The 13,198-nt window shown below is 39.7% G+C and overlaps 1 protein-coding gene across 10 annotated transcripts in view; it reads left to right on the top strand.

Annotated features, from left to right (window-relative positions):
• Positions 1 to 13,198, top strand: part of GLIS3 (GLIS family zinc finger 3) — a 621,575-nt gene that overhangs the window by 520,929 nt on the left and 87,448 nt on the right. For 9 of the 10 annotated variants that reach the window (XM_055311375.1, XM_055311377.1, XM_055311373.1 and 6 more), the window contains 2 exons: positions 190 to 351; positions 4,468 to 4,578. In XM_055311375.1, the coding sequence (XP_055167350.1) occupies positions 190 to 351; positions 4,468 to 4,578 (273 nt within the window). The remainder of the gene's footprint in view (positions 1 to 189; positions 352 to 4,467; positions 4,579 to 13,198) is intronic. The other variant, XM_055311378.1, reaches the window with a different exon arrangement.

The raw sequence follows: 13,198 nt of genomic DNA, 5'->3' as shown, positions 1-13,198 counted from the left end.
GGAAAAATGTGGTTCACATAAATATGTGGATATTTTTAGAAGTCATATTTGTTACTGTTTGGATTTCATTTTATTTTTTGTTTTTTTGTTTTAGGCCAAATACACACCGAGGACATTTTTTTTCCCGTCCCCCAGACCCAAACATTCAAGCTCCTTCTCAACAACTCAAAACTGTTTTCTTTTTTGCAGTTTGAAGGTTGCAAGAAGGCCTTTTCAAGGCTTGAGAATCTCAAGATTCACTTGCGGAGTCACACGGGTGAGAAGCCATACTTGTGCCAACATCCAGGCTGTCAGAAGGCATTCAGTAACTCCAGCGACCGCGCCAAGCACCAGAGGACGCATCTGGACACTGTAAGAATGGCCGGAGATTCCCAGCTTCCAGCCCCAGGCCCTGGTGTGAGAAAGTGCCCATTTGATAGTGGAATGCTGAAGTGTTTGCTTTATGTCTACAGGTTATAGGGACAATGCTAAAGGCAGCAGTGGAATCTTTGTGGAGGTCCAGAAGGGGCCCTGTTGGGCTCTCTCTTCATTTTTCTGTAGTGACAAGCTATCCTAAATATTACAACTGCCTGAAAGACAAAGGGGTTCCTTGATCACCTCTGTGTACAAAGCAGAGGCAGTTCAGGTGTTGTCACATAGTAGATTTCAGTACACAGGATGACTACCAGGCATAAGGCATAAAAATAAATTATTCAAATATCAAGATATGCTGAAATAGATAATATATATTATTGCTAGAATTGGAAAGTCGTTGTCTGTTATTGTTTTTTCTTTACCCTTGTTCTTTTTTTGACGTAAGAACTTTGAGACTGGCATGGTTACCCAGTGTGAATCTGGCCTTTTGCTTTAGAAACCACCTGGCATTTTCACCTTCAGGCGATCTAAGAAGACTCAGCAAATCTTATGCCAGGGTTCAGCTTTATCATGCTTCCTGTGTGTTAACAGCCGCATATCCATTGGCATAACCCTTATGAGAACAACTGATTTTCATCATTGAAAATCACCTTAACTCTTTTAGTGCTGTAACATTTTGCTTCTTTTCTAAGACTCCTTTATTTTCTGTTATGTTGATCATCCTTCTTTGCATCTCTCAAGTTCTGATGCCATTTGCCTTACAGGAGGCCAGGTAGACTATGTGCAGTTTCACTTCTTTTAACAAAGCCATCAGGATAAATGTATTATACACATCACAGATCTCTTATCCCACATTCTTGCAAATAATGTATTCATGACAGTACTTTCTCAGTGTTAACATTCCAATGTCTATTATTAAACTACACCAGAATTTGAATTTTGAAAAGATACTGTTATTGTTATTTCTACACACCTTCTCATACATATTTAAGATTCTTCTGATGTTATAGTTGACATATTTATTAAATTTTATTAGTCTCTATTAGTCATATTGATAGAAGTCATTTTAGCTATATGTCACATAACCTTTCTAAACAGAATTATCTCCTAACATACGTAAGTGTGATGGTTTGCCTCGTAAATAGCTGAAATATAATTAGAGCTATATGAGCATAGGATAGCCCCTTTCTGCTCTAGCTGAATTGAATTCAGTGATTTTAGGACCAACAGAATAGAATATGAAATGAATAAATTTGGTGAATAGCAGGATTTTTTAAAAGGTAGAAATAGGGAAAAAAAGAATAAATTATGTTAAAATGCCCTATTTTGTATGTCTAAAATGGTCTTGGTAGAATCTAATAAATTTTCCAATTTGTCATTAAACTTTATCATGGAAGAATGAACATTCACGAGACAAGATTGTCTTGAGAAATTGCCTCTACTCTAGCTGGTTATCTGTAGTTTGAAAGAACTATTGTGAGCCTAAGTGTTATGGTTCTACAATACCCTTCTTGGAGCTAATTTTAGCTAATCAGACTACGAGCATTTTCTAAAATCATTTTGGAATTTAAAAAAAATCACTTTTTAAAACTTTTGAGGAAAGCTACCACAGTTAATAATTTCATGATTCAGTTCAATGCCAGTAGCTTTTAAAACCCAGCTATTAAAAAAAAAAACACTATTAAATCTTTTTAAAACCATCATTCTTCTTCAAGATGCAAACCAACCGTCCTGTTTAAATTTTTATTGTATTAAATGATTTGGTAAGCTCTTTTAAAATCATGTAAAAATTAAACATTTGTTTTAAAAAGCAAATGGTCGCTGCTTGAAAAATGTATATTTAAATGTAGGCCCTCTTTTCCTTTCATTAAGCACTCCTTATGCTAGTGTTGTCAGAATTTTGGATAAAGTATCTTTCTTCAACTCAATGGATTCTTTACTTATAGGAAAATGATTTTTTTCTATAAGGCTTACTGAGTTCATAATTCTAACCCTGAAAAGTTTTATTAACTTATTTCTCTATTAGCGTCTTAATATCTAAACAGGGGGAATGATTTTATGGTACACGTGGAAAATAGAGTTTGATAAAGTGCAGCATGCTGTTTAAAGCTTAGGTCATCTGAGGTACAATGAGCAGTGCACTAGTAGCACTGGGACCAGACCACTACTGTTTTGGCATTCTGATCCCAGGTGGCTAACAGCAGGGGAGAGAGGGTAACCACCCCCTCCCCCCCCCCTTGAAGTGGAGAGTAGCCAAGCCTTCTTTGAGAACTCAAAAACAAAAAACAAATACAAAATCACATTACCCATTTCTTGTCTTTTCAACCCAAATACTACCGGCCATGGTAATAATAATGGTATTGATTTATATAACATGCTAATATTCCTGAAGTTTTTTTTTTTTACATGCCACAGTGCTCATATGTAAGTTTATGTAGTTGCAACATGACCGCAATAAAGATACTATCCAGTTGCTGCCCGGAAGCCAGGGTAGGATAGAGAAGGCTGTGCAGGAAAGCCACGCAAATTCAGAAGATTCCCAGGTGAACAGAAACCTTCGTTTACCCAATGGAAACTCATTGGTGAGTGGCTTTAACCCATATCGGCTGACCCTTTGCAAAAACAGTTATTGAGAGCCTGGTTCAGCCACTATCCCCTGTCTGATTTCTCACATGTAACTCAGTGCCGAACGCACTGTGAAACTGTGAGACCTGATGGGGGATTTAGTCAATCAGTCAAGGAACAGACACATCGCACTTAGAATTCGTATTGAGAGAGCCCAACTAAATTATATATTCATGACTTTACCTTGTGGTTGGAATCAAAAATGGCAAAAACAAAAAAGCGAATCATAAATGTGGCTTCAGGCAGGGCAAATAATATAATCCACATATGTGTTGGCCCACAAAATGACAAGCATACACATGAAAATAGGAATAAATAGAGGAAAAAAATCAGGTTTTTTTTCTGGCTTTTTATTTTGTTTTGATTTGATATATATATTTTGTTGTTATTTTTAATGGGATAGCCATTTCCCAGAGCAAGAATCCTATTCTAGAGGCAGAGTTTCACTTCTCCTCCTTACATTTCAAATCTTGTAGGCACAACTGTAATCAATCTCACCTACTGAGGTCCTAAGTACATGAGTGACTGGAAGCTGTGACTTACGAACACAGTCTGTCTTGTGATTTTTTATTTTAGTTCTTAGATTAAACAGAAAGATTTGCTTTATTTCATAGCTCAAAAGCCATCCTCTAGACTCCGCCTGAGGCCCTGCAGCTCACATCTCTCAGGAGCATGAGGGCATTGAATTAGCCAAAACTTGTGTTCTCATTGCACCCAGCCAAGGGCCCAGGCTGAGCACTTGGACTCCTCTACACCTGCAGTCCTATAATAATATTTCTCTGGCTGAGTTTTCATGTGTCTGTTGTTTGGGGAAAAAAAACCTATTGCCTCTCACTCACTTTCTACTAATATTCCCTTTTTAATTCTCTCATTCTCTCTTTCTGAATCAGGTTTCCTCTGAAACATTCCCAGTCTTTTCTGGACTTTTCTGCAGCTTCTCTCTACCTGAACTCTTAAAGAATGTGTTTCCTAGTTTCTGACAGTACCAAAGATTGTTTTCAGGGGAACATAACTGTAAGTATGACTAGAGATGCTTACTAATAATTTCCACATCCAAAAATGCCACGAGAGAGGCACCTTGGTGGCTCAGTGGTTGGCTCAGGGCATGGTCCTGAGGTCCTGGGATTGAGTCCCACATCGGGCCTGGTTCTCCCTCTGCCTATGTCTGCCTCTCTCTCTGTGTCTCTCGTGAATGAATAAATAAAATCTTTTAAAACACACACACACAAATGCCACGAGAGGTTCTGTGGGAGGAGTGCACCTCTAAAGCTGTCTCCTTGTTTCTCAAAAATGTAGTCCCCTTTGCCTTGATGCAAACTTTCAGGGCTTTCTAATTAAAATGCACAAGTAATCCCAGCATTTTCACCTCAGCCAGTTGGTAAGAATTCCTGCTCTGAAGTCAGTAATCTGAGTAAATTTCCCTCAGTTACTTTTATGATTTAACTACAGCTGGTTGTTTGTGTTTTTTTTTCTTTCTTTCTTATTTAGAAACCTTATGCTTGTCAAATTCCAGGATGCACCAAACGCTACACAGACCCAAGTTCCCTACGAAAGCATGTGAAGGCACATTCTTCCAAAGATCAACAGGCAAGGAAAAAGGTAATTTTAAAAAAGAATTTATCCAGCCAGGAAAGGCACATTTAAATGACTCTTGCAGTACTGGGACCTTGTGCTGGACATTGAAATTCTTCAACTTGTTACATGCTCTTTGGGAAGGGACATCTTCCATGAAGTAATAGCAATGTTATAACCAGATATGCAATTCTGGGGAGGGGTCGTATAACAAGAATCAGAGAAAATTAGCAAAAGGCACTAAACCAGAGAGTAACAAAAAGCTTTTATGGAAATTAAGTCCACATAGTTAAAGGAAATTGAATTGGGAAAAATAGCACAACAAAAACCCTTTCTGGAGATAAGTGCTTCTCCATGAAATATCAATTGGCTGAAACCATTTTCATTCTTATGGAGAAGGTAGGTGTATCTCTAGGATAAGTATAGAGTATCCCTCCCTTTAAGCTAAAAAAAGAAGAAAGAAGAAAGAAAGAAAAGAAAGAAAGAAAGAAAGAGAGAGAGAGAGAAAGAAAGAAAGAAAAGAAAGAAAGAAAGAAAAGAAAGAAAACACGTTTCTTAATAGGTACCATGTATGAAAATCTGAGAAAGGAATTGAACCTAAAATTACTTTGACATCACTGAGGAATTAATGCATCTTTAAAGTATATAGAATGCATAGTGTCTTGGATTTGGAAGAAATGCTAAAAGTCAACCAGCCTACCCACTTGACTCTCTCAAACTCATAAGATCTCCAACAGGTGTCTGGTCACGTTGTGCTTCAACACCTTGAGATATGAGGAGCTTACTACCTTTCAAGGCATTTCCCAATAAGTGAGTTTATGAGTTTTTGGACCAAGTACCTTCTGACCATGGCAGAAGAACACTGAGTTAACCTTAGCTTTTTGAGTGCTCCAATGCGTTAAGATAGTACTACTGATTCATTTAAGTGCCCTTTGTAATATATGTAAGGGAATTTAAGATTCAATTTATTTCAAGTGATTTAACCCAATGATGTGATTGAACCCCATGGCCATGGTTTTCAGGTCACTAGCACTTCTAGTTAACTAGAATCGTGCATTCTTTCATGGTTTATAGGGATTTAACACTTTTATGTTGGGAAATGCTGTGTAGTCTTTTTTTCCTACTTGAGCTTTTTCTTCCTTGTGAGGTGTTAGCACAAAGCCAGTTGAGGGCTCATATATGGAAAGAGTTTGACCTCTTCCCTGAGAATTAGAAAAATGCCCAGTTGGAAGGATTTGATAGATACTCTTAATTGCATACAAACCCACTCTTGTAAGTCAATTGTTAAAATCATTTTTTTTCTTTATAAATATAATTAAGCCTCTTTTATTGGAGTACAGTAAACTGATAACAGATGATCATTATCAATAGATGATAACAGATGATCAGTCAACATGGACTAAATATATTCCTGTATTGTAGAAGAGCAAAGGAACAGCTAAGTGAATTAATAATATAAATAAAGTTGTTAAGGAGGATACTTAATACTTTTTAAATAACACCAGTATTACATACTGTTCCCTGTGTCAGAAGAACCACGGCCTAATGGCTTTTGTCATTATCTATGTGTGTATCTTGTGAATTTGAAGTGATAAGTTGTCTTTGTTTAAAAAACAAAGACACAACAGAAACCTTCTTGGGAGTTGTCTCTCTTAAATCTGACCATTCACCCCCTAAATTGTCTTAAATGTATGAAGTTTTACCATAATAGCAAACCTATCATAAGACTGGAGAACACCTTCCCTGAGAATAACAGCTACCATGGACATGAGAGAACACAAGTCCTACATCCAGACAAATAAGCACTAATTCATTATTCCACTTAAGAAGGTAACCCAGGTTGACAGTAGATATGGAAACGTAATGAGATATTTTCAGGAATTATTAATTAATTGGTTTCTGTTGTTCAAATGCAGTGTGTCTCAGTCTCTATATAAAACAGGAATAGTTTTGATTGTGTGAAAGATTCCTGAAGCATTAATTTAAAAAAGGAAAATCAGACCCCAAGATTCATTTCTACAAAATAGAAATTTCTAGACAATTTGCAGATAGCCTTCAACTATCAGTCTAGGTTACAAGGATATACTTTCGAAGAGCAGTATTAAAACCCAGTGTCAAATATTGCAATACTCCTTTGATTTTGTCTTCTGTAAAGTGAGGTACCATGTCTGTAGTGATTCAGCTCTGGATGAGCTCCCGGTTTCTTGCAAGTGAATGAGCTGTATGTGGCTGCCTTTTATTTTCCAGACCTTAGGGACACGGTTACTGTGTTTTTACTCTCCAAATTTTCACCCATCTTTTTAATCTGAAGATTTTAAGAATCTGTTATGAATCAGTGATAAATTAATCTGTGGAAATTAAAACGATGAAAGTTGCCCCATCCAATAAAAAGGGGAAATGCCACTCCCGGGAGCAGCAATGTGAATAAACCCAAATGAAATCAGCCAGTCCACGTTTTCAGATCTTGTACCGGTGTCCCAGCATGTGATATTTACACGGTACAATGTTGTTACTAGACCTTGAGATTCTAATTGCTAACTCACATCAGGACTTGGTATTTGAAATATTTCCTGGCAGCAATAATAAAAAAAAGAAGAAGAAGAAGAAGTAAGAAACAATAAACCTTTTAAGGCAGAATTAAGATTATTTACGACTTTAATTAAAAATTGAAAGTTGGCATCATTTCAAAAAAGGCTTTACAAAAATGTGAATTCATCAAAAATAACCATAAAAATTCCAAGGTGATAAAGGCACAGTAGAGTCATGGTCCCAGCCCTAGGGAATTGTTTTGTTGAAAAGAATAAAACCCTTTCCTGTCACACCCTGTTAGTCATGGACTCGTTTAATATACCCTGCCTGCCTGCTTTCTTCTAATCTTTTTAACCTCCCCCTAGACACTAAATGACATTATTTTGGTCTTAACATTGCTGGCTTTACGAGGCCCCGCTCTGAAATCTGGGCTGGAGACAAGGCCCTCTGAGCCGTAGAGACTGCTATTTATCAGGAGAGGCAGAGTCTTCCAGAGTGATGTCCTGGCCATGGGCATATGACCCCTCCCCACACCTGTTGGATCCTACTGAAAACCCAAGGACCTGAAAGCTAAGCTAAATGTTGTTCAGGCTATGAAAAGAAAAAGGAAGAAAGGGGATGGCTCTTCTGCAGAGGAATTGGGAGAATTTGGCTCATTGCATGCAGAAAGTAACTTTTCTCTCACCTCGTGTGTGCACACCCACATTTTCCATCAGCTGACGTACAGACTTCTTCCACTGGATGCGCCTTACAGATCTTGAGTCCATTAAAGAGAGGGTTACGCAGATAAGTGAGTTGCGAGATACTCTGGTCACCCACTCTGGTCTCCAGTGAGAATAGAATTTAGTCCGCAGAGCAAAAGGCAAAATCTGTCCTTCAATTCTCTCTGATAATGAGTGGTGAAATACGAGAAAACTAAGGCAATAAGCCACTTGAAATTTTCCTCAAGGCTGTGAGCTTTATCAGAATTTTTCACTTGCACCTTGCTAGTGCCCATAAGCAGCGGGGAGGGGGTTCCCTTCCATTCTGGCTCATTATCGACATGGACTTTTTTAAGTGAATGCAAAAGAAGGCCAGGCCCAAAGTTAGAGATGACACGTGTCTTCCCTCCATTTCACAGCTCCACGAAGGTGCCAGACTCTGGCTGTGACTTGTGAAAAGTTTGGTTCATGTTCACCTCTGACCCACCCTGGTTGATGACTTCCATGTTCACAACCTTAACACAGACTATGATAAACTCCACGCAGTGTTTGAAACGTGTGTGAATGCCACATGCACTTCTCTTTCCCACTTAGAGGCCAGTTCTGTGGAACTCTCTGGCCAAGACAGAGTGGTTCACATAACGCACTTCTCATCTGCTTAGAACTGGCAGTTCTGTGGAATCTGTTCAGAGCCACCACCACCCCATCCATACCCAGAACTATAAACGATTTCATGAAATACCAAAGAGCTCACCTTGCTTTGTGGCTTTGTTGAAATCTTCAAAAGTTACGTGGAAAATAAATCTGTTTCCCCTATGTGGAGGCACAGATTAAAGGAGCTGCTGAGGCTCTCAGTTTTCTCCCATTTTCCTGTTATCATCTATGTGGCAGAGGGTGTGCACATGGGGGCACACGGTCAGAAGCCTTCCCAGATTGTGACTTTCCTTTTTTGTTGTCGTGATTCCTCCCTCCCTTCCACTCTCTTCTCCCCCTACTTTTCTCTTACTCTGACTTTTTTTTAAGATATTATTCATTTATTCATGAGAGACACAGAGAGAGGCAGAGACACAGGCAGAGAGGGAGAAGCAGGCTCCTCACAGGGAGCCAGACGTGGGACTCGATCCCTAGACTGGAATCACATTCCAAGCTGAAGGCAGATCAACCACTGAGCCATCCAGGCATCCCTCTCACCCTGACTCTTAATGGAATGTCAGTCATGGGCACATATCATGGATATAGGATTTCCGGATGAATTAGTCCTGTCTTCTTCTCACATGTAATAAATCATATGGGAAATCATATTGGAAGAGTGATGCTTGTATGTTGTTAAAATGGCACTAGAATAGTGATTGTTTTTTAAAGTGAGTCTTTCACTAACTTCTATACTTTAATGATTGTTGGTGGCAAACTGCTTCTCTCTCTTCTCAAAACGATGGTGGGACATACTATCCTACCTGAATGTCCTGATGCCTCAATTGAGGGTAACTAATTGTGAGAAAGGCACTGGATATGCTTTTATAAGGCAAATAATTGTGGCCCAAAATAGTGATGTTAATTAATTAAAGTTAAGTGATAAAAACAAGTCATCTTGGGCAGCCCGGGTGGCTCAGCGGTTTAGTACTGCCTTCAGCCCAGGGCGTGATCCTGGAGACCTGGAATCGAGTCCCACGTCGGGCTCCCTGCATGGGGCCTGCTTCTCCCTCTGCTTGTGACTCTGCCTCTTTCTCTCTCTCTCTCTCTGTCATGAATAAATAAATAAAATTTTAAAAAATCATCTTAAGTTTAACCCTCGAGTCATAGCACCAATTTAAAGTTGAGACTAGCTGCATGGAGGCTTCTCATTTAGGGAGGCTCAGTGATTCCAGCTCTGCCTTTTTTTTTTTTTTTTAAGATCTTATTTACTTATTTGACAGAGAGCACAAGCAGGGGGAACAGCAGAGGGAGAGGGAGAAGCAGGCTCCCCACTGAGCAGGGAGCCCGATGTGGGGCTCAATCCCAGGATCCTGGAATCATGACCTGAGCCAAAGGCAGATGCTTAACCAACCCAGCCACCCATGTGCCCCCCAGCTCTTCTTTTGTGAGTATTGTGCTACCATGTGGTACTATTATGAAGGACTTGAGAATCCCTGTGGGGTGTGGGAAGTGGAGGGGTGGGGCCAGTTGTCTATAAAGTAAGTAGTTAGTGAGGGAAAGCTGCTCTTTCTGGAGAGATCAGAAAGCTGTCTTCATCCTTGAAAATATAAAGAAAATTAATACTAGTGTCTCTGGGCCTAGAGGCCCAGGGTCTTATTGTAGGTCTTAAAGCACTTGGCCCAAAGTGTGTTCTTTGCAACACATTCCTCAGGATGTTATTAGCTATTATTTTAAAAACTGCTTGTCATTGTCCTATATGTTTGGGAAATGCAGAACTGAATAATATTCAAGGTTTTCTTCTTGCAAGAGTTTTCAGAGCCAGGGGTATATGATACTACAAAAGAAAGAGAACATAAAACATTGCTGAGAGCTACTCAGCCAACAAAATCATCTTTTTCCTCTAGAGCATCTCATCAAACTAGTCTTCTAGTAAATTACTTGCGATATAATATCAAATAATTTATTTCATCTAACAGATATTTATTAAGCACCTGCTGGGAGCCAGGCACAGGGTTAGACCCAAACACACAAGTAGTTACAAGACAGACGCATATTCTCTACCTTCACAGAGCCATGTTGTCCTGATGAAACCCAATGACAATAAAAAAGTCAACAGAAAATAAGCATAAATGCAGGCAAGGAAACAGTGCAGGGTGGGGGGGTAGATACGGAGGTTACAGAGAAGACCTGCTGAGGGGGGATGGTCAAGGGCACATTTGAATAACCACTTTGGAAATGAGAAAAATCAATTGGCTGTGCAATTTTAAAAAGCCCTGTTTAAGTCAAAATACTATACCTTCCTGGGGCTGGCTCAGTTGGTAGAGCAGGAACTCTCAGTCTCAGGGTCATGAGCCTGAGCCTCACGTTGGGCATAGGGCCTCCTTAAAAAAATGCTGTACTTTCCTGTTTGAACTTCTTCTGGAAGAACCTGGTACTAGTGAGGGCATAGCAACAGATGGCAGGATCTTCTTAGCTTGTTATATATACTTGCATTTTCTGCAGCATGTCCTTACTCTCAGTGGTATTACAGGGCCAGGGTGAAAGGCATAGCTTTCAACTCCCACCTTAGAAAATGACTCCCACCAGCCAGCATTTGCGATTCACTTAGCCATCAGCATAGGTAGCATCACTGAAGCCCTGCAGCTGCTCTGAGAATTTGGAAACAAGGAAGATCTGAACTTGGCTTTCTGAAGATTACATGCGAAAAACAGACACATGGACTCATGTGCTTTCAGTGCAGTAGGAGAAATGCTGTGATAGTCTCACAGACAATGCTTCTGGAACATGGCGTCTGAGGGTTTCTTTGTAAATGATAGACATTCTTAAGGAGTGAAGTCTTAGGTTCCATGGTCAGAAAGAAAAGATCTGTGGGCTTTTATATAGTCCTCGATTACTTTATAATACTATGTCATACCTGGGAAGCCAGTTTTATTTTTATTCTTCCTGAAAATTCTGATTTAGGGCAAATAATGGGGGTGTTTGGCATAGCTCTGGCCAACCATGTAAGGAATGAGGACCCTCTGGCAGGTACTTTAATAAGCAATTGAGGCTGTACAGTGCCTAGCACAGCTCCCTTATGGAAATAGTTCCTAGGTAATTGCTTTTTTGATTGATTGACAGAAGCCTTCTAAGCTTCTCATTCCCTTTCTCTTATTAGATTCTGTGAATTCTTGATGAAAATGGTTTTGGAATAAAAGCATTTAGCTCAGACTCTCTGCTGCCAAATATATGTCCTAAAATATCATGACACAGCTCACCACAGATCTTCTTGGGCTCTGCTCTTCATCTCCTATCCCTTGAGCAATCACTGCTCCCTACGCTTGTTCTGTCGTCCTCCCTTTTCAGCTTCAGTTGAGCTTTGTCTTTGATATCCATGGGCACTATTTTCCTGTTTTGTTTGTATCCTGACTCTCTGAGCTGTGAAGATTTATTTTCAGGGTGACTTCACACAAGGGCTCGGATAAGCCTAATGTAAAAACTTTTCATGGTGGATACTGGGCAGGTGGCTGTGTCTTCGAGCAATGTTTGGATTGGATGTTGGGAGGTATGAGCCTCTCTTAAGCAGGGCCATGAATTGCTTTGTGACTTAGCTTAAGTTACAGGCCCCTGGTTTGACCATATCCCGTCTTCACAGCTAGCTTGAAAGGCGCAGGGCTCAGAGGTGAAAGGGGACGACCTATTCAGCAGAAGACATTGTTCTATCACAAGCCTGCAATCCAAGGCAGTATATTGTAAATAACAATGAAACAACTGCATTTGCAAATACTTTCTTTCCACAAGAACTGAATATTCTTGCAGGGTCACCTTTCAGTGATTACCCTAGCCACTCTTTCTGGGTCACGTGGATGCTTGGATGATGGTGCAAGAAAGATCCAAATAAAGGAAAGGAAGCTGAGACCCAAACCAGAGGGAATTAGAAACAAACTTGAACCTATGATATTTGGTTCTATTCAGGGGTTATTAACCTGGGCTCCACAGACCATAAGGGGGAGCTTCATGGCTGGATGGGTTTCAGGAAACTCATGAAATCCCAGAAATTATATGAAAAATGTATTTTCTAGGTAGAGGCTCTAGAGATTTCACTGACCATCCAAAATTAAGAGCCTCTGATAACAAAAATAAAAAACCCCAAAAACAAAAAGAAAACAAAACAAACATCACAACAGGACACAAGGAAACTGTAGCAGATGCTATATGTATCCATATGTATCTTGACTATGGTCATTATATCATAGTGTGTGCATATGTCCAAATCAAATTGTATACATTAAACATGTGCAGGTCTTTGTATATCAAGTACAACTCAATATAAAAGAGAAAAAATTTAAGAAAGAAGAAAAGAGGGATCCCCGGGTGGCTCAGCGGTTTAGTGCCTGCCTTTGGCCCAAGGCGTGACCCTGGAGTCCCGGGATCGAGTCCCACGTCGGGATCCCTGCATGGAGCCTGCTTCTCCCTCTGCCTGTGTGTCTCTGCCTCTCTCTCTCTCTCTCTCTCTCTCTGTCTCTCATGAATAAATAAATAAAAATCTTTAAAAAAAAAAAAAGACTGAGCCAAAAGAAATGCAGGACTCTTAGTGACTATTTCGCCTGGCTTTCACTACAATACTTGAAAAGACTCTGCCCCAGTAAGAAGAACCTATGCTTCACGTGCCCTGAAGGATTGCTTCCTACTTACCTACATCTACTGCGTATCTGATATTTTGCTAAGTGCTTGGTACGTGTAAAAAAATGGTAAGATACACTACTTTCCCTTGAGGCAATCAGAGATGTCAAAGCTGGATTTTG

Source organism: Nyctereutes procyonoides, unplaced genomic scaffold, assembly GCF_905146905.1.
Source record: "Nyctereutes procyonoides isolate TBG_1078 unplaced genomic scaffold, NYPRO_anot_genome, whole genome shotgun sequence".
NCBI classification, from domain to species: Eukaryota; Metazoa; Chordata; class Mammalia; order Carnivora; family Canidae; genus Nyctereutes; species Nyctereutes procyonoides.
Note: the sequence above shows the minus strand (reverse complement) of the source record. Positions and strands in the feature narration are given on the sequence as shown.